This window comes from Prunus mume, linkage group LG7 (assembly GCF_029339155.1).
Source record: "Prunus mume cultivar Tortuosa linkage group LG7, ASM2933915v1, whole genome shotgun sequence".
Lineage (NCBI taxonomy): Eukaryota > Viridiplantae > Streptophyta > Magnoliopsida > Rosales > Rosaceae > Prunus > Prunus mume.
The window spans coordinates 18763193-18784770 of NC_142704.1; the positions used below are offsets into that span (position 1 = coordinate 18763193).

Here is a 21578-nt window from a genome sequence, read left to right on the forward strand (position 1 = left end):
AATGGTAAAACATTCAAAATACTAGAAAATATCATTAGCTTAATGCAAACATTAAGAATTGAAATTATTAATTAAATGAGAATAATATGGTAATTAAAAGAAAAATAAGATAATGGATGGATCTTATTTTTATGGAACACAACTACCCTTTATCTATTTTTAATTCTAAAATAAATTATTTATAATAAAAAAACGCGAGAGGCGCGGAAGCGCGTGCAAATAGACTAGTTAACATTACAGTATATTTTGCAAGCCATCCTGCATTCGAATTTCAAATTGTTCACATATCGCTGCTAATGGAGCTATGCCATTAATTATATATGCCCCACTGTTTTAATATATCTGTACTTATCAGTTATAATAATTTTATAAGTGGTCCTGAGGATTACAAACGAATGGTATCAAGTTTCCAATCAGATAGTCTCTATACATAAATAAATTAAAGAAACACATATGAATGTTAAAGAGGAGTGGCAAGTTCTTAATTTGTATCTTCATGATTTTATTTTGGACAAAAGGAAATTTTGAGTTGGAAAGAAAGATTAACGTTATTTCTTGTTTCTACAGTCTCTATACTAGTCCTAACCCTAAACCCCACATCCCAAACTTAAAACGCTTCACTCAGCAAAAGATTACATTCCACTTTTTCGTCAAAGATATCTCACAAGTTTAAAAAACAAAAAATTTTATCCAAAATGTACTTGGACCACATATTCAAAAAACAAAATCATCATTCTGATCTTAATTTGATCCTATACATCTTCAACTTTCTTTAACCATGTTGCATATGTAAGACATAAGAATATCTTGCTTTCTTTATTTTTCCTTTTTGTGGTCAATAATGTAAGGTATATCTTGTAAGTTCTTCTTTCTCGTCATAAATTAGTGATTTTGGTGATTCCAAACTTATCAGTTTTCATAGGACGTGTGACTTATTTACATAAGATATAATTTTGTATCCTCTTGTTTATGATGAGGAGGAGAAAGGAAACAGATTGGCTATAAAGAGAAATAATTATGGTGACAAATATGTGCATCCTTTTTGGACAAAAAATTTGGGGGTCATACTCACTTTTATAAGGAAAAGTTTTTCTACCAAAATGATGGAAGATTGAACACAAAGATCCTTTTTCACGTCTATTGAGAAATGATTATTTGTAGGAAATAGCTATAGAAATAGATGATTGATCAATTTTCCATCCATGGATTCATCATATTGCCTACACAAGTTAATACAAAAAGAAATCAATATTGGAGTTTTTTTGGGAGGTAAATTATATTAATGTTGAAGTTGTGAGTAACCTAGTTAATTAAAAGGTTGATTAAGAAGAGGACAATAACGTTGACCTCCACGAGTCACTTTTACCTTGTTCAATGAGTGCAGTGCAGAAACCCTTGTAGTGTTTTGTGTTTGTGTCTTTGAGAGAAACGAGGAAATCTCCCTTTACACGTATGTTTCAACAAATCTATCCTCTCACGATTGATCTTCAATATAATTTTGCCTCACATCTAGACTACTTTTCTAAAAGATTTTCTAGATGTTACTTGAATCTGAAATATTCAGCCTAATTATATATGAAAAACACTAGAAGCTCTTACATTTCTACCAATAGCAATGTGAAGTGTGTGCATAAGTTCTTATTTTTGTATTTTTGATGAATTATTTTTTATATATGTGTCAAACTATAATTCAAAAGATCAGTATCTCTTTATCGATAAGGAGGCAAGTAATATCCATTATATATATGCATAATTGCGGAGCAAAAGTTTTTAGATTCGGCGGTCAAAATTAAAACTTAATTATAAATGTTTTTATCATCTTAAATCAAGGTCGAACATTAGCTTGTTTTTTTTTTCCAAGTGTTAGAGAGGGTTGTAAAAGAGGTGGGGAGCTAAAACCACTTTAGGGCTAACTTTGGCCTCCCATGTATATATATGCACACATATATATCTCAACCATTAATATATGATCTAATCGCATATTACAAATGTTCAACTTACATCCTTATTACCACGTATGAATCGTAATATCAATAATATTTTAATATGAATTTAAGTTGAAAATTTGTGCATATCTACCACCAAATCACATAAAATTATATGACGTGCATAGATGTAGAAAGAAAAATGATGTATCTCAACCATTGATATATGGTCTAAGTAGTTGGTTTGATATGTACAAATCTTCAACTTAGGAATGTATCAATCGTTCTAAGTCACTTTTCCCCTAAGTGGAATCATTCCCTCTTATGTGAACTTAGACTCTTTATACATTTATCCAAGACTACAAATTAATCATAGTCTCTGCCTGTGATCATGATCAGGAGGAAAAAGGGCATGCAGTTTCAAGGGACAATCATGTTGGCTTTCCTAAAACAAATAATATATTTTTCTTCTGAAATTACTTTGAAATATCTTTTTTACATGAACCATAATTGGAGTTTTTCATGCGGCTAAGCTTATTATGGATCAAGGACTGATATTTGGGCCTACCACTTGAGCAAGCATCACTAATGGTTGAGAGTAAATAACATAGGATGGTGCCCAACTTTATATTACACCTTCTGCTGCTAGTACTCATCACCCACTTATGCATCAATCTTACATTCTACACCCTTCATTCAATAAGCGTTGGAGCACACTTGCGGGGGAAAAAAAATCACGTTTCTTAAAGGACCTTAATGATTCAATGTAGGATATGATGATAAAAGGATCTACACAATTGCATTGAAAGATTTAAATCCTATATCTTACAAAAGATGATGAACAAATTTTTTTAGAAAAAAAGGGGGAAAAAGAGAGCATCCAATGTCTAGAAATTGTAATCAAATCCCACTTGTAGCACAGAAAAACCCTAAACTCAAAACCCTTAAAAGATAAGTCTATACGAGTGATATCCATGAAACTTATATTGAAACTAAAAGATAAAATCAAAACACAGTGTTTGGTGTGCTTGAATGATGGTTTGTCTTACGTCTCAGACGTATCTCAAGTGTCAAGGCTGTGATATCTTGGAATGTCTCTCCTAGTTTTTGCTTATCTTCAATGATGGCAAAATGGTAGGTAAATCCAGGCAGAAAAGCTTCACTTCAGACAACTTGGTGTGTCTTTAGAATTGTTTACAAAACATATGTGGGAGATCTGGTTGTACCAGATCGGATTCGGAGGGCCGAAGCTTGAGCTAGGTACATAACTATGTAATATAACTTAGGATATTTGTTAATTCAGTGAAACAATCTTATTAACTTGGTGGAGGCTCAAACTTGCTCCGTAGAGTTGGTCATGGTCGGGCACACATTCTGGCTGGCCCTTGAGTTTTGAGCCCATTGGAGCTCCACTTGGGCCATCTAGGACTTGTAATGAGGAAAGTCCATTGCCTATCTTGCATTATTATGTTGCCCTTCATTCTTTTTTGGGAGTTTCACTAAAACACCCAAAATGGGGGTTGAAATTATAAAAAAACCCAAGCACTATTTAAACATATAAACACACCCAAAACCCATCATTATACACACTCAAAACCCATTTATAAACACACCCAAAAAGTTGACTTTGGGGTTAATTTTGTGTGTTTCTATGTTTAAATAGTGCTTGGGTTTTTTTATAAATACATGTCTAGAATTGGGTTTTTTTATAAATTTGTATTCTTTTTTCTGAGCTTAAAATTGAAGGAACATGCAAAGGGCTTGTACCTTAAGTAGTTAAGAGTATTTACTTTACACATCAGGTCTTAAATTTGATTCTTCTCTTCTTTAATATAGCTTTGTTTACCCTTTTTTTATTTAAATCTGTTGAAGACTAAGTAAAATTCCACATTAATCTTTTAACCACTTAATGGTTTCTTGGATTAACTTTATTTTATGTGAGCATGCCACTGTTAGCAGATAATACCCTAATAGATTTGAATGACTTTATATATTTGCGCCCCAAGTAATAGACTTTAAACAAACAATTGTGATTTGGGGTGGGGAAACTCCCAGGAGAGTTTCTTTTCTATGCCTAAACCCTCAGACTGGTGAGGACTTCACAATTTATCTAGACAAAATGAGTAAGCAAAGCAAAATATACGAATTTATGGAGGATATAACAACTAATCCAAGCAGAACTACCTGAAGCACAAGGCACCAAATGAATATCTAAATCTATGTAGTTCTCATAGGTGTTGGACTTTGACTTCTATTTGAAAACATTATCGCAATGATGGCTTATGATGAAGTTAGATTGAACTTTTGTTGATTGGACTGAATGTTTCTGCACTGGAAGTGCACTTCGACACCTTCAACTAATGGAGAGTAGCAGGAAATCGGTACCAAGTTTGAAGTTGGCAGAGCTATAAATAAGTTGAGCCTTGAAGAGGCTGTGAAAGTGATTAGAACTGCAGATGAGTACCTGTTTTGGTTGATTCTGATTAATCTAGAAGCTATCTAGACAATTTTAAGACATTAAGATGTATTTGAAAAGCTTGTTGAAGATTTCATATGATGAAATACTTGACTTCTTCTTGTTTTATCTAATTTGTTGAACCAAATTTGTAAGAGGAATTAATCTCTGTTGAATTTTGTCTGATTTACCTTATCTGGATTGTGAAGGAAATCTTAATTTCTTCTTCTTTTTCTGAACTTCTTTTTGAGATGGATTGCTTCTTAAGGAAGATTGCTTGCCTACTTTTGGTAGTTGTAAGATTGTATGATCTTTGATTTCTTTTGATCAATCTGGATTGATTGTTGAGTTTTTGCTTGATTAGTTGGTTGGTTGGGTGTCTCTTCTCTCGTCCAGACACTCTTGTATTTATAGGATAAAAATGATGCGGAAGAAATCTGGATATTTTTTGTTTTGGACTAATCTTCATTTAATGCACAAGTGGCAAAAGTTTTGTCAGTCAAAGCATTGGTCATTTTTTGGCACCTTGCTCATCAATGTTCCTGAATGTCTCATGATCGTTCCTTGCAACAACTAAAATGAAGTGAACAATAATGCCCAGATTCTGCCAATGTTGATACCATAAATATCCACATACCCTAGCAATAGAAAAAATTTCGGCGATCAATGTAATAAATAGCCGTGATTCTCAACTAAAGCAAGTCTGAATTTTACTTCCTAGCTTTTAAGGTCATCAATTCTCCTTGGAGTTTAGTCACCAACTGTGAAGAAATTAACTTGACAAACCTTAACAGCTAAGAAACTATGAATTTTGGAAAAGAACTATTTCAAATAGCTTTGATCTTTTGGATTGAATTACCATTGGTGGTAACTTTGTTTCTCAACTGTCAAAAATGTGAATTAGTTTTAAATTAATTCATAATAGTTGAATAGCATGCGTCATTCACCATTTTTTGGTAAACAAAGCCCAATATTTTGTTAAAAAGTAACCCATCAGCCTAACTGGGCTGGCACACGGATTCTAGGCCCAAACACGCTTGTATAAAAAATTTGAAGGAACATACATAATCAAACTGGCAGAGCACTCCCACATTGGCAATTTTCATTGGCCAAGTTCTGGCATCAACAAAGTTAAGGTTATAAAGAAAAGTATTAGAAAACGTACAGTAAGCTCTGGAAGCAAGTGATTTATGTTAGTATGACATACATTGTTACTTATTTCCTAACCGATGAAACTCTTAAGGTCTAGTATCTGTCGAATAATCTGTAAGAGTATCTGGTTTCTTTGTGTACATCTTCCGGGATTAAACTTGGTTTTCGTGTTACAACTTTGATTTAACTTGATGTGATGAAGTTGGATAGCATAATTTCTTCACAACAATAAGACATGTAATTGTAACTTCGCCTGAGTGTAGGGTGGAGACTGATAGTATAAGGGCTCCTATGCAGGTTGTCAATGACGAGCAAGAATGGGACCTGACACAGTTCAGATATGAACCCCTTTTATTATGCTTATATCATTAAAGAGAATGTATACAATGATCTGACAAAAGCATTATTGAAGACTCAATTACATACCAGAAGCAGGACAAACTAGGAAATTAAGAGAGAAAAAAACAGAGAAGGGGGGGGGGGGGTGGGGGCGAACAGAGGACTAGTTTACACTTACAAGTTACAATTTTAACAGTTTTTAGGACAGAAGAGAAGCTTACACTGCAAAACCAGTTCAAGCTCTGAAATGTTGGCATCCATTGGATTTATTATACTGGTTAACTTAAATCGCAACTGTAGGTGCTTGAAATGTAATCTTGGGGTGTTGATGGTCGCCTTCATATGTAACCACCAACATGGTAGGATCTTCCAAGCACCGTTCGACATGCTTTCTTGCAGGGCATCCCCTCACACTGCTGCACTTGTAATAACTCCTTTGAAGGCAAAGCACCATGGACAGACTTATCAGCTAAGCTTGGAAATGGCTAAGCATATATATAACATTCAAGAAGGGCACATATAAAGCTCATGGCCATCATCTAATATATTGTTGCAAATTCTATATCCAAGGACAATGTTAGAGTAATAATCTATAAGAAGCATATCAAAGTAAGGGAAGTGATTTTGTTGAAATAATTAATTCATTTTCCTCTGTTTCTCCAGCCAAGTAAGGACTCATTCATTTCATGGAATTATGGACTAACTTTCATCTCTGCCATAAGCTATGGATTGTTTGTGCATGATGAATAAGCCAAAATGTATGAAACAGAAGAGAAAATATACGTATTAAACAATCTAGACCTTAAGATTTGAAATCATTATGGAAAGGCAAAAATAAAATAACATAGACATACCTAGGATATGGAGACCCTTTAATAGGTTTCTGCCCATACTTCCTCCAGGTATAGTCATCAGGAGGTATATCAGCTAGCTTATTGCTTAAAGCCGGAACTCGGATTCTTCTCTTTATTCTAAGTTTCCTGTTAGGAGATGAACAAATACAAGGAATTAAAAACCGTTAGCAGGACACAAGAAGATAGAAAATCAGAAATCCAATCAGAAATATTGTGTAAACCAACAAAATGTAATGTCATAAAAAACTGCATTTTAATCAGGATTTCAATACCTTCGCTTTGAGCAATGGCATCCACCAGCAGAGACTAGGCATCTTGGAGTGGCTTCTTCACTTTTCACCCCACACTTCCTTTTGGAAGAAAACATAGAGGTACAATCTCGAGAACCCAAGAGTTCAGACGACGAATAGTGAATCATCCTTGTGTTAGGGCTACTTCCATCCATACTGATCAAAGAAGTGCTAGTAGGCTTTTGTGAGAATTGGTTCAACCCCATGATAAAATTATTAGGAAGAACCACACCGGCTTCAGATTGCCCTTGCTGCAATGCCGGGTTTGGTTTTTTCTCTCTAGCGATGCTAAAGCTATTACTGTGGATCACATTTGCAGTTGCTTGATCACTTTGATGAACAGCACTAAAAAACTGTCTAACCAAGCAATTCCGAGGCTGGGGCAGGGTATGAGGCTGAGGCCAATTGTGTGTAGTATTTTGGGATGAAGGGTTAGGAGAGTCCAACAGTTCAACCTGGTTTATGTCATGGGATTTTGGCAAAGGACCTCTTCTGATCCTCTTCTGGTTTGATAACAATGATCCATCAAGGAGAGCAAGTAGTTTTCTGAATTCTTCCACTGCATCTTGAGCAATCAAGCTTACTTCTTGAACACTTCTCTTTTGTTTATTCTCAGATACACAACCAAACAGGTGATGGGCATGTTTCAAACTACTTTGAGCAGCCTCATGAATTTTGAAATCCAATCCTGGGTTCATTGAAACACAGACGCCTGATTCCTTCTTCAAGAGCCAATCCCAAACCCTACCAAATTAATTTTCTTACAACCTCAACTGTGCCAAAACAAGGTGAGGCTGTGATGAGGGCTAAAGTGCTAAACATGATCGTGAAGACCAAGGTGGCAGAAACCACCAATGGATCAAAACTATGTTGCTTCAGTGGCTTAGTGGATAAATTATTCATCATCCACTTCATGAAGGCTGCTTATATTTTGAAATAAACAACTGTATTATACTATTATATCTACCTTTTAGTCAACGGTGGCTTAAGTTTCACAACCCACTAAGGCACTAACCAATACAATATCTGAAAAATCTTAATTGGTTGATTGAGAGAGAGAGTGAAGTACTAGAAAACAAAGGCGAATGAACTTGCATGTTGGAGCTTTTTTTGACACAAGAGATAATAATAATAAAATTCCAACACACACCTCGGTACGTGATAAATGCTCCTAACTATGTGAGTTACAATTATAAGTCCCGTGTCATACTGGAGCTATTTAAAAATCACAATCTCATTAAAAAAAAATAAAAAATTAAGAATTTAACATACTAATATATTTTTAGTTCAATGCCATTATCTCATCAAAATTACATAAAGCTGGTGTGGGGCATGTACAAGCCAAGGAAGAAGACGCATAAGGATTCGGAGAGTTGACATGATTGAGGCATCGTAGCAGTCTCTCTCACTGATCACCAAACAGGGCTTGGACTATTGGCATTTCTCTTTTGTGTTCATGATTGAAGCATGCTTGTTCCCAAAGGGTGGCAATTAGTGGCTTTGCTTCCACTCATCACTTTATTCAATTGTTTATTAGTTTCCTTGGATTTTCATGCTAAAGAAATCGTATGATGCAGCAGATGTTTCTAAATTAGATTGGATTAGATTGTAATTAAATTGAATTAATTTGGATTAGGTAAATGGAATAAGATAAATTTCATATTATACTATGTTTGACAGATTCTTAAAAGATGTTATCTTGTAATTGATTTCGATGTTTCAGATTCAGATTTTGAAATATCAATTCGGCCTGGGGTTTCAAGTTCCAGGCCCACTGTTTTGGCGCAGAGGTCCCAAACTTTATGTTCGGTATGTTATACGTTGCTTTCTTATCTGTTCGGTAAGCAAACACTATAGTGATAGCTAACTATAGAGTTGAATCAAAGATTTCAAAATAACGATTCATGCTCTCTTGATTTGATTTGTCTTTGAGACTTTTGAAGTTGGAAAGGCATACAAGAAACAAAACTTGACATGCAATGTTGCCATAGTGCTAATCTAGATCAAACATTTCACAGTCTAAGAGCATCTTCAATCGATATGTCAAAATTGCCACATAAACATCTAACGGCTAGAAATTACATCTCACATCACTCCAATTGAATTATCAAAGTTGATGTGAAATGAAGGCTAGAGGTTCAGTTACTTTTGACATCCCAAAAGCAAGATGTCAAATGAATATTTTATTATTTTTTAAAGACATTACATTTCATTTATTATTATTTTCTTCTTTATCTTAAATTACTCTCTGCACGAGCTGAGAGACTTTTTTAAAAAAAAATTTTAAATTTATTTTAGAATTAAAAAAGATAATGGGTAGTTGTGTTCCATAAAAATAGAATATATTATCTGAATTTTCTTTAATTTTATTTTTTTAAATATGAAAAAGTGTGAATTTACCATATTATCATAATTTAATTAATAATTTCAATTCTTAATGTTTGCATTAACCAATGACATTTTTTGGTATTTTGAATGTTTCACCATTCTCTGCCTTTTGCTTTATATATATAGATGATTTGACTGTCACAATAATTATTTATTTGACATATCGGGTGGAGTGTAAAACTGTGTAAATGTCAAATTGCCACATCAGCCATCAAATTTAAATTTGATGTTTGGTATTTGACATCTCCCTTGGTTATGCTCTAATATGCTCTTGATATATTCTCAATTGTTTTTTTTTTTTTTTACAAGCGATATTGGGAGGGGGAAATCAAACGTAGACCTTGGGCACATGAGTAAATGCTCTTAACCACTTACTACAAGCCCCTTGACTTCTCAATTCCACTGCAATCTAACTCCAATCTAAGTACACACCAAAGTGTACTTAAAATCTGTTCATTACAGAGTATAAAGCGGCTGTCAATTTTCTGGTCTATGCTCTTGATCAATCAGTACAATTTTGTTTATCCATATCATGGAATTCCCATTTCATTTGGGAAACCATACGAATTAAAAACCAACTTTGGCTCTTGTAAAATAAAAGCTTCATCACAATTTATCCTGTTAAGGCTATGGTGAACTCATCAGGCACACAATCCTTTTCTTTCCCTTCCAGATTGCAGCAATCTAACAGAACGAATTATACAGTTCTCGTGAAGCACCTAAAAAATAGAAGAAAAATAAAATAAAGAAAACAATTGTTATGGAAAACTCAAATGACACTGGCAAACTCACCTTCACAATCATTAATTTTGTATCTCTGCGGGATTAGGGTTAACATTTATCCAGTTACCAATACTAGTATTAAGATCAGTACATGAATCAGAAAGTAGCTAAATGATTCTAAAGTCAGAACATAAGCTTAAGGTTATATGCAGCCAATGGTTACAAACAAATACTTGCTCAGATCTATGTCATTCCCAACTTAAAACTTCTCATAAAGTTTTTTTCCTCCGTGGAACATGGTTTAGTCGTGAACGTTTGTTTTTGACAGGAGCACACCAGCTTTGACCATCAGCCGCCTTGGCTCTTAATTTTTTGTACTCTCTTGATCTTAAAACTGCCTCCATAATGTTTATATCTTCACGAATTTCTTGCCGGGAAAGAGATGCCAGACCAGGAAGTATGTCCCTCTGAAAATCTTTCAATCTTCTTCCCCTTCTCAACTTAACACCAAAATCCTTTCTATCCGTGTAATCTACTTCAGAAGGCTTTGATGACACACAATATTCATCCACGCTGCTTTCTGTTAGCTTTAGTGTGATTAACTCGAAAGAATCAGAAGAATACTGTGGTTGCTCACTCTCCTTCATTTCCATCTTATTTGATACCCCTACTTTGTAAGGACAATAACCAGATGAGTTCTCCAATGAGATTCCAACAAGTGCTTCGGCTGCCTCTTTGATCAAAACATCCAGTTCAGCTAATTCTCCTTCCTTGTTGAGGCATTTGTGTGTTAATTGACTGTTGTTGGAAGATCTTTGGTCCTGTTCAACCATTAAGGTTTCTGAAACTTGATACCCTACATGTGTTTCTGAAAATTGATCAACACAAAAGGGATTTGAGTTTCTGTCCTCAACCTCAGATTGCATAGTCTTTATGCTGCTGGAATCATTATCACCAATGCAGCCCGGCTTACATGAAGCAGAAGATATATTTCCATGTCCATCTTGATCTCTTTTTTGACTAAGATCAGAATGTGAAAATATAGGGTCTTCTGCTTTGTTGTTCTCATGGTTTCCTTGTGTAGCAGCTTTACATGAACGAGTTTGATTGTCTAGGAGTCCCATGATGAACCCGTCATGTCCATTACCAGGGTCATTACTGTGACAACAAACTGCTTCACAGAGGTCTATCTTGGGTCTAGACGCAGCCTCCAAACTTGCAAGGCCCATTTCACTTATTCTCAAGACATCACCTTTGGAATTCCCACCCCAATAATCTGTTCTCTCATTTTTTCTTTTGGAGTTTGTGGAAGCAAAATCTCCAGAATCTTCTTTTTGAAACGTTTCAGAAGCTATATTTGAGTCATTACCATTTTTCTTTTTCCCAGTTCCGAAACAAGGAGTGCCTTCCTCTACCTTGCCAACTAATCCATGAAAAGCATGTGATGAGCTTGCTGTTGAAGGATGGGCTACTGTAGGATCATTTGACACACAAGATGAATCATCATGGTGAATTTTGTTGAGGTCCAGAAGCCCTGCTTCACATGAACTGAAATGTTGCCTCGTGGTGGACAAATTGTTAATTGGGATACCACCAGAATGCTTTTTAAGTCCTGAAAAAGAGACAAACACAAAGTCCAAAATGCACAAGACTATAAGTTCTGAAATTCAACTTCATGCAGACTATGAAACATAGCTCTACACAGATAAATGAGCCATACCTTGATTGAAAGGATTCCTCTCACTGAAATCTGAAAGGGGGTTACTGTCTGCAGCATGAAACAATAGATTTTCCTTCCCACAAATTGAGATGATAGGATCAAAAAGGACAGAAACTTCAGAATCGTGCTTGGTCTCGAAGTTTTTTATTGGAGTAGCACTGCTGAAAGAGGGTGAGTGTTCCAAACCCTCGATTGATGTCCTCTCAATTGATTCTTCTAAATCAATCACTTGGTGTGAGCAGGAATGAGTTTCTACATCAAACCAAGTTCCCTTAGTACCTCCCTCTCTCCTACTGTCTTCTTGAATGCTCAGGGAAAGCGTCAACTCTGCTGGATCTGTGAAATTATCACAACAAAGAGAACTCCTAAGTCCCAGAGTTACTTTCAAGTGGTCTCTTGTATTATTATTCTTCAGGAGATTCTTACCAATATAGCTTACGCATTGATCTGAGGGAAGTTTAAGATCAGGAGTCCTTCGGCTGAATCTTATCATATACACCTTTGTACCCTTCTAAGAAGTCCTGAAATATAGATTGTGTTAATACAACTTGAAAGACAACCACAAGCACAAGCTCATCACATTAACACTATCAAATTACAAATAATCTGAAATGAAACCAGGTCGCTCATCGACTCATTCATAGAGGCTAGATATTTCTTTTATCTCTGCCACAGGCTACACCAAATGCAGATAGATCTTAAGAGTAAATTAGTTGGTGAGCATGTAACAATGAAAAAACCATATTTTGGTCCAAATATTATTTATTAGACGTGCGTCTATCAGTTCCAAAAGACCACCAAATACATTAGTACAAAAAAGTAAAAGGGGAGCTGGCTACCTCCCATTCTTCTTTATCATAGAACCATTCATCCTAAGGCTTAGGAAGTCAAAGATCACTTACCATAGGTTCATCTCGTGTAGAATTTCTGCAAGGTAACAGAGTTGACTCAGCACTAGCCTTCCTGAAATTGTATCTACCAAACTCCATCCTGCCAACGTTCTGCATCAGTGTCTTCTGTATCCCATATAGATGATGGAGTTCATGAACCTGGAGGGAAATCAGTAGCAAGAAAGTTAAGTAGAGTGGAGCCTATTTTGGGCACTTTTTCTCCTCATTGTACATTGGAGCCTGCTTTAGAGTAAAAGCCAAAGTTTCTAATCTGCCAAAATTAAGCAGCATAAGGATTACATGTGTAATTGATACATATTCTGTTTTTCAAACCTTACATACCAACAATCAATGTCAAGGTTTGCCCAATACAAAGTTCTTTTATATGTTAACTAACCAATCATTTGCAGTTGAAAAAAAAAAAAAAAACCAATCAAATTATGCCCGTACATGACTCAACTTTATCGTGTGATTTATAATATCGTAATACCTGCTTTTTAAACATAACCTCCTGGTTGAGCATAGTTGTCCTCAAAACATCGTTCAGAGAACCAGTGTATGCTTGCATTGACTTCGGATCAAGATCTCCTCGCATCAACATATTTATTTTTCTGAAATTACATCAAATCAGATTTTACATATTTAAGCACGAAAAAGTTTATAAAGGATTTCCACAATGTACTTCATACCTAGTACTTCAAAGCTCTGTCTAAGAATTTCACGTAGTAATTCAGTACTAATTAAATTTAAGACCACCAATTTATGAAAAGGATTGCTTTTTCTCTGAAAACTGCGAAGTGGTTTGTAAAGAAATACTTTACGGCAATTGTTACATAGGCATTGAAACCGGCAAACCAAATCTTTGATCTTTACCATTTGAAGGAAAAGTTTTCCCATAACTTGTTATGTTCTCTCACTATTTATCCACCATCTGACTTTTGTTTGTGACTATCTATCTTGTACAGCCTATCCCCCTCCCTCTCCTCAGTAGTTTGACTAACAACTAAAATATTGAAATTAAAATTAAAACAACGTAATAAACGGAAATGCACTTCATGATTGCCCTAATCAGAATTAATGGCTAATTAATGAGACCTCTATATCCTAGTTGCAACACAATGAGGAAGAAATGATGACTCTTGATAAGATGATATCCTGGTTGTGAGACAAGTTGGATTAAATTCTTCATTTCTGCTATTTGGGGAAAAAGGTTTTGTGGTGGATAAGTTCTAACATGGCCCATGGAAATGGTTTTGTTGACAAAGTACTTCCAAGTAAAGGCACTGAACTATTAATGCATCAAACTATTTGAAAAAACAGAAAAGAAAATTCAAGCAGACAACACAGAGAACAAAAGAACCTGGTTATCAACAACTACACAACACATTCAAGCTTCAACACCCAATTATTTCAATGTAACATGCCAATAAACAGAAATCCCATACGACAAAATTCAAGTAGACGATAACCCAAATTCCAAAAACACTTCAAATCCAACAGTATATGCGTTTATGCACTCATATCACACGTACGAACATACGCATATATCTGTAAAATTTGGAAATGCAGAGAGAAGGAGAGAGAGAGTACCAAGATGTAAACGACCGAAAAGCAGAGCTTTTTGACATCCCAATATCTGCAGCAGCTTCTTCTTCTTCTTCCCCTTCTTGTTGCTCCACTAAATTCTCATTTTCCGCAACATAGCAGAGAGACTATGATCCAAGATAAATGCAGCCAATGATTCAACTTTGTAGCTTTTGTAAGGGTGAAGCGAGAGAGAGAGAGAGAGAGAGAGAGAATCGGATCACACTGGGGTCATCACAAGAGAAAGAAAAAGATAATTATGTGCAGAGAGAGAGGGGGAGAGAGTAACAAGTAACAAGCGCAACGAATGCGCGTGGGGGATCACAACCCAGTTCTTCCCGCAACCCAAATCATAGCCCTTTCTTTCTCCTGTCTGGCGATTTTTTTATGTCTTTTTCTAGCTTCTCTCTGGGTCGTTGGGATTCCTTTCTTTTCTCTCTCTTCTTTATATTTTCTCTCTGTTTTTTTCTCTCTCTCTCTCTCTGCACTTAGATTTCTGGTTTAAGGAGGGAGGAGCTGTCACCTGTCAGACGTGCTTCTGCTGGGACAGTTTCAACTACAAAAGTTATTAATATATGCGTCTTCCCCATTACTTGTTTGTTTTACCTTCTTATCCCTCTTAATCATCTCACAAATTACATTTTTATCCTCGTAATCAGACTTTGATATTTTAGATTTGTTCACTTTTTCTTTTTAAGAGCAGATACTTAAGATATTTTTGGTAGGGTCAGGGGTTAGGGTACTACTACTTGCAAATTAGTATTTTTTAATTGTTGGAAACGTAGAATCGAATTTGAGATACCTTTTAATAAATTTAAATTATTATTTTTGAATATAAGAGATAGTCTAAATTATCAAGGGATGAAGATTTCTCACACACATTAAACCCAATTAAAGTGTCATGAGATTTGAATATGAGACCACTGATTTGCTTTTTCTTTTTTAATACAAAGCTGTCTTGTGCTTCAAATAAATATTATGTTAATAGGAAGAAAAAAATGAGTATTTTATTAATTTTCTGCTCGTGATGAAATGAGAGGGGAAAAAACGAGTGATACTTTTTCCTCACAATAGAACACACATTGCATTGACAATGGGTCTAGTTGTGGAAAAGTCAATGATCTAAAGTTTGAACCCTAATGGTATCTTGATAGTATATATATGATAATATTTCCCTCCCCCTTCTTGACTTTAGGAAAAAAAAAGAAGAAAAGAATAAACATAGCATTGGCCTTATCATGACGTCTTTATTTTGTAGTTTTGGACCACATAACGTCAAATATGCACTAGAAAGATGACATTGCAACCACCCAAGGCCCTTGCTTAAGTGACGTGAGGGAGGATGGGTGAATGATACATCTTGGGTTCAGCGGTTGTAAACTCAATGGGATATCATCAGTTTTCACATCAAGCTTGTTGCTTTCAAATTTATATAGGATTTAACTATTCTTGGGGAGTAATTTTCTCTTCAATTCTTACTATATCATATTCATATAGCAATTTGACATATCGATCGAAAATGTAGAAGAAAAGGCCACTCTTTTCAGAATAACAAGCCTTACATGATGAATTGGTTTTGGTGTGGTCAGGAACTGACCAAGCATAAACGCATGAGCCCTCCAATTTATGTAGGTAGGGGCGGTAGGACCACATGCCCCAAAACTTTCTTTAGATGAACAGGTTGTCAAACTCTAAGTTGTTGTTAGCCTGTGAGAAGCTTTCTAGACCTCACTTGTCCAACATGACCTATTGCAGTTCATCTTTCACATCCATTGGGTTCAAGAATTACGGATAGATAGATAATATATATTGGGTTCTTCTAAAGCTGGACCGACCACTAATATCTCACTGGTTTTTATTTTATTTTTATAACTCTGAGAGATTCTTGGCCACAATTTATGTATCCTTTTCTGGCATGATTTCAAGTGCAAAGTCCATCCTCCCTCCGGCTAAAATAGCCAAATAATTCCAAAACCATGGAGATCCAGAAGTGGCTTGTTTCATACGATGCTGCCTTGTAAGTAGTGAGCGGTCCAAGTTTTCCTCATTCGAGGACGATTTGGACGCTTGTTGGTTTCGTGAGGATGCTGTCTAATAATATAAGAAATTAAACCATGGAGGTTCCCCAAGGAGCATGGTACAAAATGTTGGATAATTAGCTACATGATCTTTATTGGTCCTGGACCCTCAGGCCGGCCAACTCTGTCACCGGGCACCGCCGCCACTCACTGGCCACCTTTGGCCGCCCTTTCTAAGCCATTTTGTTGAAAAGCAATAAGTGGTATTTGTGAGAATGGAAGTTCTCTCCTCATAGTTGAAAAATATGCACTACCACCATCTATTTGCGCTCATTGTCCATGTTTTGACCCAACATTTATCACGAGTGCCTAGAGAAGGATTTGATGGGGTTTGTACTTTGTGTGCTTCGAGCCACGGGTTCAGTTTTCTTCTCTCTTCTTGGCCTCTGGCCCCATCCTCACCGAGCTTCAGCTTCGTATAGTTTGGCCCTTTCTTTTAGGTACAAAGGAAACAGTTTCTTAGCCCAATGGGCTTATACAACCGGCCCTTGACCTAAGAAGACCAAACTGCTCAATCTAAACACAACTGAAAGACGCATATGTGGGTTAAATGAGTACAGACAATGCCCGCACTCCCTTGCACCCAAATTTAAATTACTCTCCCGGTAGGTTAGATTAACTTAGAGTAGATTATTGCTTCAGGGATCGATGCTTGGCCAGGAAGCAAATGCATAGCCACACAACTATCGTGTTCCTGTGTCCCTTGAAGATATGCTTTTTATTATTATTTTATTTTTAACAAATGCATAGCTGGAGATATTTCTGTCATGGATGACATAACTTTTTGCTGGTTATTGGGACCCTATTCGCTCTTTGATTCTTATAAAAATGCTGGATGAGCTTAATTTTATATGGTGGGATGAGAAGAACATATTACTTCCCTTTCCATATGACAGAAATCTGCAAATCTGTATATTAACCAGATTCGCACATGAAAATGAAAGGGAAACTTTATTGAGTAAGGCATAATCATGCATTTATTTCAAAAGTGTATAATTAGTACATTTTTAAGTTCAAGCTTTCTTGAACATGACCTTGAATGACACATCAGTGAGAGCCAGGCGCCTTTTCCCATCTTGAATAAAAATCCCAACATCTCTGCATATCACTTTGCAGAAATTGCAAACTGTTGGGCAGAAAACGAGCTTGTAGTCTTCATCATATTTCTCAATCTTAAACCAATTGCTTGTGGTCTGACGACCCGGATTGCCATCAACCCCACCACTCGTCACAAACCACTGTCCTGTTTGCTTATCAAACTTGTCCAATTTCCACGTCGTGGATTGAACGCAGATTGTGGCAGCAGAGAACTTGATGTTATGATCGGTTGAGACCCGAACCACGCCTTTCTTCAGGTTCACCGGCGAAAATGTCAGCGGGAGACCATTCGACACCTCATGCTGCTCTTGAACAACACATCAAGTGGGCAGCTGGTTGTCTTGCTAGCGCGGGCCAGAGTGAGCCCCCCGCTGGCCCCCCACCCCTTCCACGCATGACTGGTAAGATGTAATCATGTAATAATTGGTGCCTGTTTGGAGCTTCTTGCCGGTGATGTCAAGCACTGGGGACGGAGCAGCATTGGCTGCAACCGACCATAGCTTGGCAGAGAAGGCAAGGAGAAGGAAGCAGAGTGCTAGCCTCAATGACATTGTTATTAGTACTTTCTTTGTTATTTTGTGTATAAATGAAAGAGGGGGTTCTATTTATAATAGAAACTACAGATTTAGATTACACTAGCAAAAGGTGCCCGCGCGATGCTGCAGGTTTTAAAATTGCGTGAAATGTGTATAAAGCGATGAAAATAGGCAGGGAACATCTCAACTACCCAATTGCCAAAACACTCAAAAGGGTTTACCAACATGTTCAAATATTGTAATAATCTAAACCTATCATTACAACAACAAATTAACACCAACCAATTGTCAATTGATGCCATTAGCTAATTCCTATGCTCTATTCACAAAACTTAAAATAATTAATTGAAATTTCAGCCTAGAAACTCACCCCTTACTTAATAGAACTGAAAACACCAACCAAACCGCTCTATCCAAAGCAACGAAAGACCACTTGCAAAATATCAAAAGAAAACATGGTTTAAAAAAAAAGAAGAAAAAGGAAGAAAAAACAGAAAAATCGGAGAAGAAATTAGCTTGAGTATTTCATGCATGCACAATCTTTTCATTAAACCAAAAAATTAGCTTGAGCAAAATCTGTACGGAAAGAAACCACAGGGAAAATGTATGTAATTGAGTTCCTTACCTCTCCAACATTAAATATAAATCTTTGCTTGTCAAAGAATAGCAACACTAAAAGAGATGTATCATGCGTATCCATTCCAGTCCCTAGCAACTGCAAAGAGTAGAAGCATGGCCAAATTATTAGCCCATGAAAAGGAAAAAAAAACAATAGAACCAAACTCTGCATTCTGAAATTAGGATATACAAACTTTTTTAGTTTTCAATAAGTCTCCATTCAACGCAAAAATCAGCTCGCTGAAATCAAACCCACAAACAAAAAAACTATGAATTTTAACTTTTACGAATTCTTTCTCGTCATCTCTAATGTCCACAAGCAGAAATCCAATTTAGAAGTCAGATTTTCAAATCCCACATATTTCCTAAACCAGTCTTCTTCAAGTCAACTATGCTAAAACATTGCAATCAATTCATAGAATCACACTCCCAAATTTTCTTTCCCCTACCAAAACAAAAATTATCAAATTCAAATCCCAGTCCCATAAACCAGTATAAGAACGAATTTGAATTAAAACCCTGTAGTAAAAGAACGAACATATCTTTAAACAGAGCTACCCAAATAGCAACATATCCTGCTTACCAAAACAGAGACATCCTCAACCCTGTAACAAAAGAACCAGCATATCCAAATACCGATTTTCAGGGTTTATCAACTAATTTTTAATAACCAAACAGAAAACCTTACCAAAAGCAATAATATAGTATTTTAATAACTAAATTGTTTCACCTGGTTTCATCAAAATAATAACACAATCAAATCAATTTCAGTATTTGGATAAAATTTGCAAATCAATAACACATACCCACTATGAGGAAAAATTAGGGATTTGGACTTTTAGGGCAGCAAATTAAAACAGGTCTTATAGTTTAATCAAATAAGATCCAAGATATTAGTAACAACAAAAATGAAAAAGAAGAGCAACAAAAATCGAATGGAAAGATGAAGCAAAATTTACTTACAGATCAGTGAGAGAAAGAGATCAAACAGAGAAAGCTGGAGTTCGATCCAAGAAGAAGACCAACGACGCCACTCCTATAAAGTCGAAGCCTCCAGATAATCTCCAACAGAGACCAACCTCTTCCATCATTGCCCTGCAACTCTTCCATCATTGCCCTGCAACCAGGCCAACTAACCTGGTTAGAAGCGAACTCAGCATCTGATAGAACAAAGGCTCCAAGTCGTTACAATCCAAGGAGAGGAGAGCAAACGGGAAGAGTAGAAACTAATTAACCAAGTCATTTCACTGGAAAAGAAGAGAGAGAAAGGCTGAAACAAAGAGGAATTTGTTGAATCTGAAAAGCAAAAGGAAAAGCAGATGGCTCCGTAAAAAAGTAGAAGCCTCCAGATGGACATCGAAGAACCTAAACAAAGAACGATGGAATGAAAGAGGAAGAAACGATGAGAACGATGAAGAAATTTCGGAGCGAACGAAACGTTCGCAGCGGAGGAGAGAAAGGAAGAGAGAAGAGAGCGAGAGAGAGGGCTGCTATGAAGGAGAAGAGGTTTTCCTTCTCTCAGCGACTCTAAGAGCTTCCACAGTAGGGTTGTGTACATGGATACATCCCGAGTCATCGGAATCGTCTCTGACGAAAAAAATGTAAATGAATGTAAATATACATCACCACCATGTATATGTAAAATAAAATGTATATTTACATATATTTTTATATCCCTTGCATGCAGGACCCACCCGAGAAAAGAGAAGAAAAATGAAGAAAAGTCAACATAATAGGCTGAGACCCATGACTACACCATCGAATTTACACCCCCTATTGGAACAAAAAACATATTTACACCTTCCGGAGATATAAAGGGAATATAAAAGTAGTTTTACACCCCCGAATTTAAACCCTCCACAAAGGATACTCTAACGAAGAGAAGAGAACAGAGCTGGAGGGCAAAACGGCTAATTCACTGCTTATAAGTCAACTCAAAAAGCAGACCATCACTTAAGTGGGGGCAAAACCGTCACTTCACTATTCCTAAGCTACAGTCTAGGAACAGTATCTTTTGTTCAGTTTTAGTATATATATATATATATAAAATTTGGGTTGAAAGATGGTGTCTTAGCCTCACACATACTTGTTCCACTCCACAACTAACAAAAATATATATACCTTAGGCTAATTCCATTGAAATGTTAGCTGTGTGCTGAAAACGTAAAACTTGGTACAATTCGAAAGTCGAGCAATCTGTATTTTAGGCGAAGTCAAATGTCAATACCCAAATATGATTCGAAGTTTCCGTCTCTGCTTTCATTTCAAACCACATGATATGTTAATACATATATATATATATATATATATGTGCATATAGTATATGAAGCTGGGAAACATTACTTGCCCTTTTTGGTCGATGAATCTGCGGTTTTCCTCGCAGGCTTGTTCGAATTCTGGTTTTGCATATACTGTGAATTGCGCATGATCAACGGTCAAAAAACGCTAATGTATAGGTGCTCAACTTAACACTGCTCATTACATTTTAGCAATTAATTAGTGATTTGTAACTCTTAAACCCCTATGAGAGATAAAAGTGAGATCCGAGTCCAAAACAAAAAATAATAATTGAATTGAATTGAGCTAATTATAACGATTCGCAGAAGATTTGGATCCTCTGTGAGGTTTTATTTGACTTCTCTTCTCTGCGTGTTGCCTCCCGTAAAATATCAATCCAATGGCTAAAAAACTAACACCACAGTTTTCTTTCAAAAATAGCTTAAAGTGGGAACTGATCATTCTCTTTGATGAGTTCTTCCACATAAATCAATATCTTCTTCCTTGTGATGGTCTTCTTTTCTGTTTTTGTTTTTATTTATTTATTTTTCATTCTGACGTTTAAGGCTATAATTCCATGTCTCGGTGGAGAAAAGTAGAAAGAAAAGAAGAGGTTGAGCCAATTGAATCAAATACAATTCTTAATTGATG

General features: G+C 36.0%; 2 protein-coding genes and 1 pseudogene across 3 annotated transcripts; all 3 read right to left on the reverse strand.

The window, feature by feature from the left end:
- Window positions 1–5399: 5399 nt before the first annotated feature.
- LOC103337200 (putative WRKY transcription factor 15) lies at window positions 5400–7951 on the reverse strand. 2 transcript variants are annotated; one of them, XR_514487.2, is made up of 4 exons: window positions 6998–7951; window positions 6726–6851; window positions 6093–6305; window positions 5400–5856 (listed from the first exon to the last, which is right to left on the reverse strand). XR_514487.2 is itself a non-coding variant. In XM_008240359.2 (3 exons), exons 1-3 carry the CDS (start codon window positions 7711–7713, stop codon window positions 6155–6157), a joined length of 993 nt encoding a protein of 330 aa, XP_008238581.1. In that variant the 5' UTR covers window positions 7714–7950; the 3' UTR covers window positions 5866–6154. The 2 variants fall into 2 exon arrangements, 1 of the variants encoding a protein (XP_008238581.1); XM_008240359.2 differs by lacking the exon at window positions 5400–5856 and having other exon boundaries at window positions 5866–6305; window positions 6998–7950.
- Window positions 7952–10177: 2226 nt separating this feature from the next.
- Window positions 10178–14862, reverse strand: LOC103337201 (uncharacterized). The gene is given in 7 exon segments (XM_008240361.3): window positions 10178–11738; window positions 11847–12182; window positions 12273–12321; window positions 12323–12367; window positions 12749–12895; window positions 13227–13347; window positions 14327–14862. Coding segments are annotated over 6 exon segments (2031 nt in total). The 5' UTR covers window positions 13338–13347; window positions 14327–14862; the 3' UTR covers window positions 10178–10395.
- Window positions 14863–17332: 2470 nt separating this feature from the next.
- Window positions 17333–18615, reverse strand: LOC103337203 (kunitz trypsin inhibitor 5 pseudogene; annotated as a pseudogene).
- Window positions 18616–21578: the final 2963 nt, after the last annotated feature.

Coding starts and splice junctions, on each gene's coding strand:
- LOC103337200 (XM_008240359.2), bottom strand. CDS start 7,713: ATGAACCCAGGATTGGATTTCAAAATTCATGAGGCTGCTCAAAGTAGT. Junction 6,852..6,997: donor TGCCATTGCTCAAAGCGAAG/GTATTGAAATCC, acceptor ATCTCCTAACAG/GAAACTTAGAATAAAGAGAA. Junction 6,306..6,725: donor AAAGGGTCTCCATATCCTAG/GTATGTCTATGT, acceptor TTGCCTTCAAAG/GAGTTATTACAAGTGCAGCA.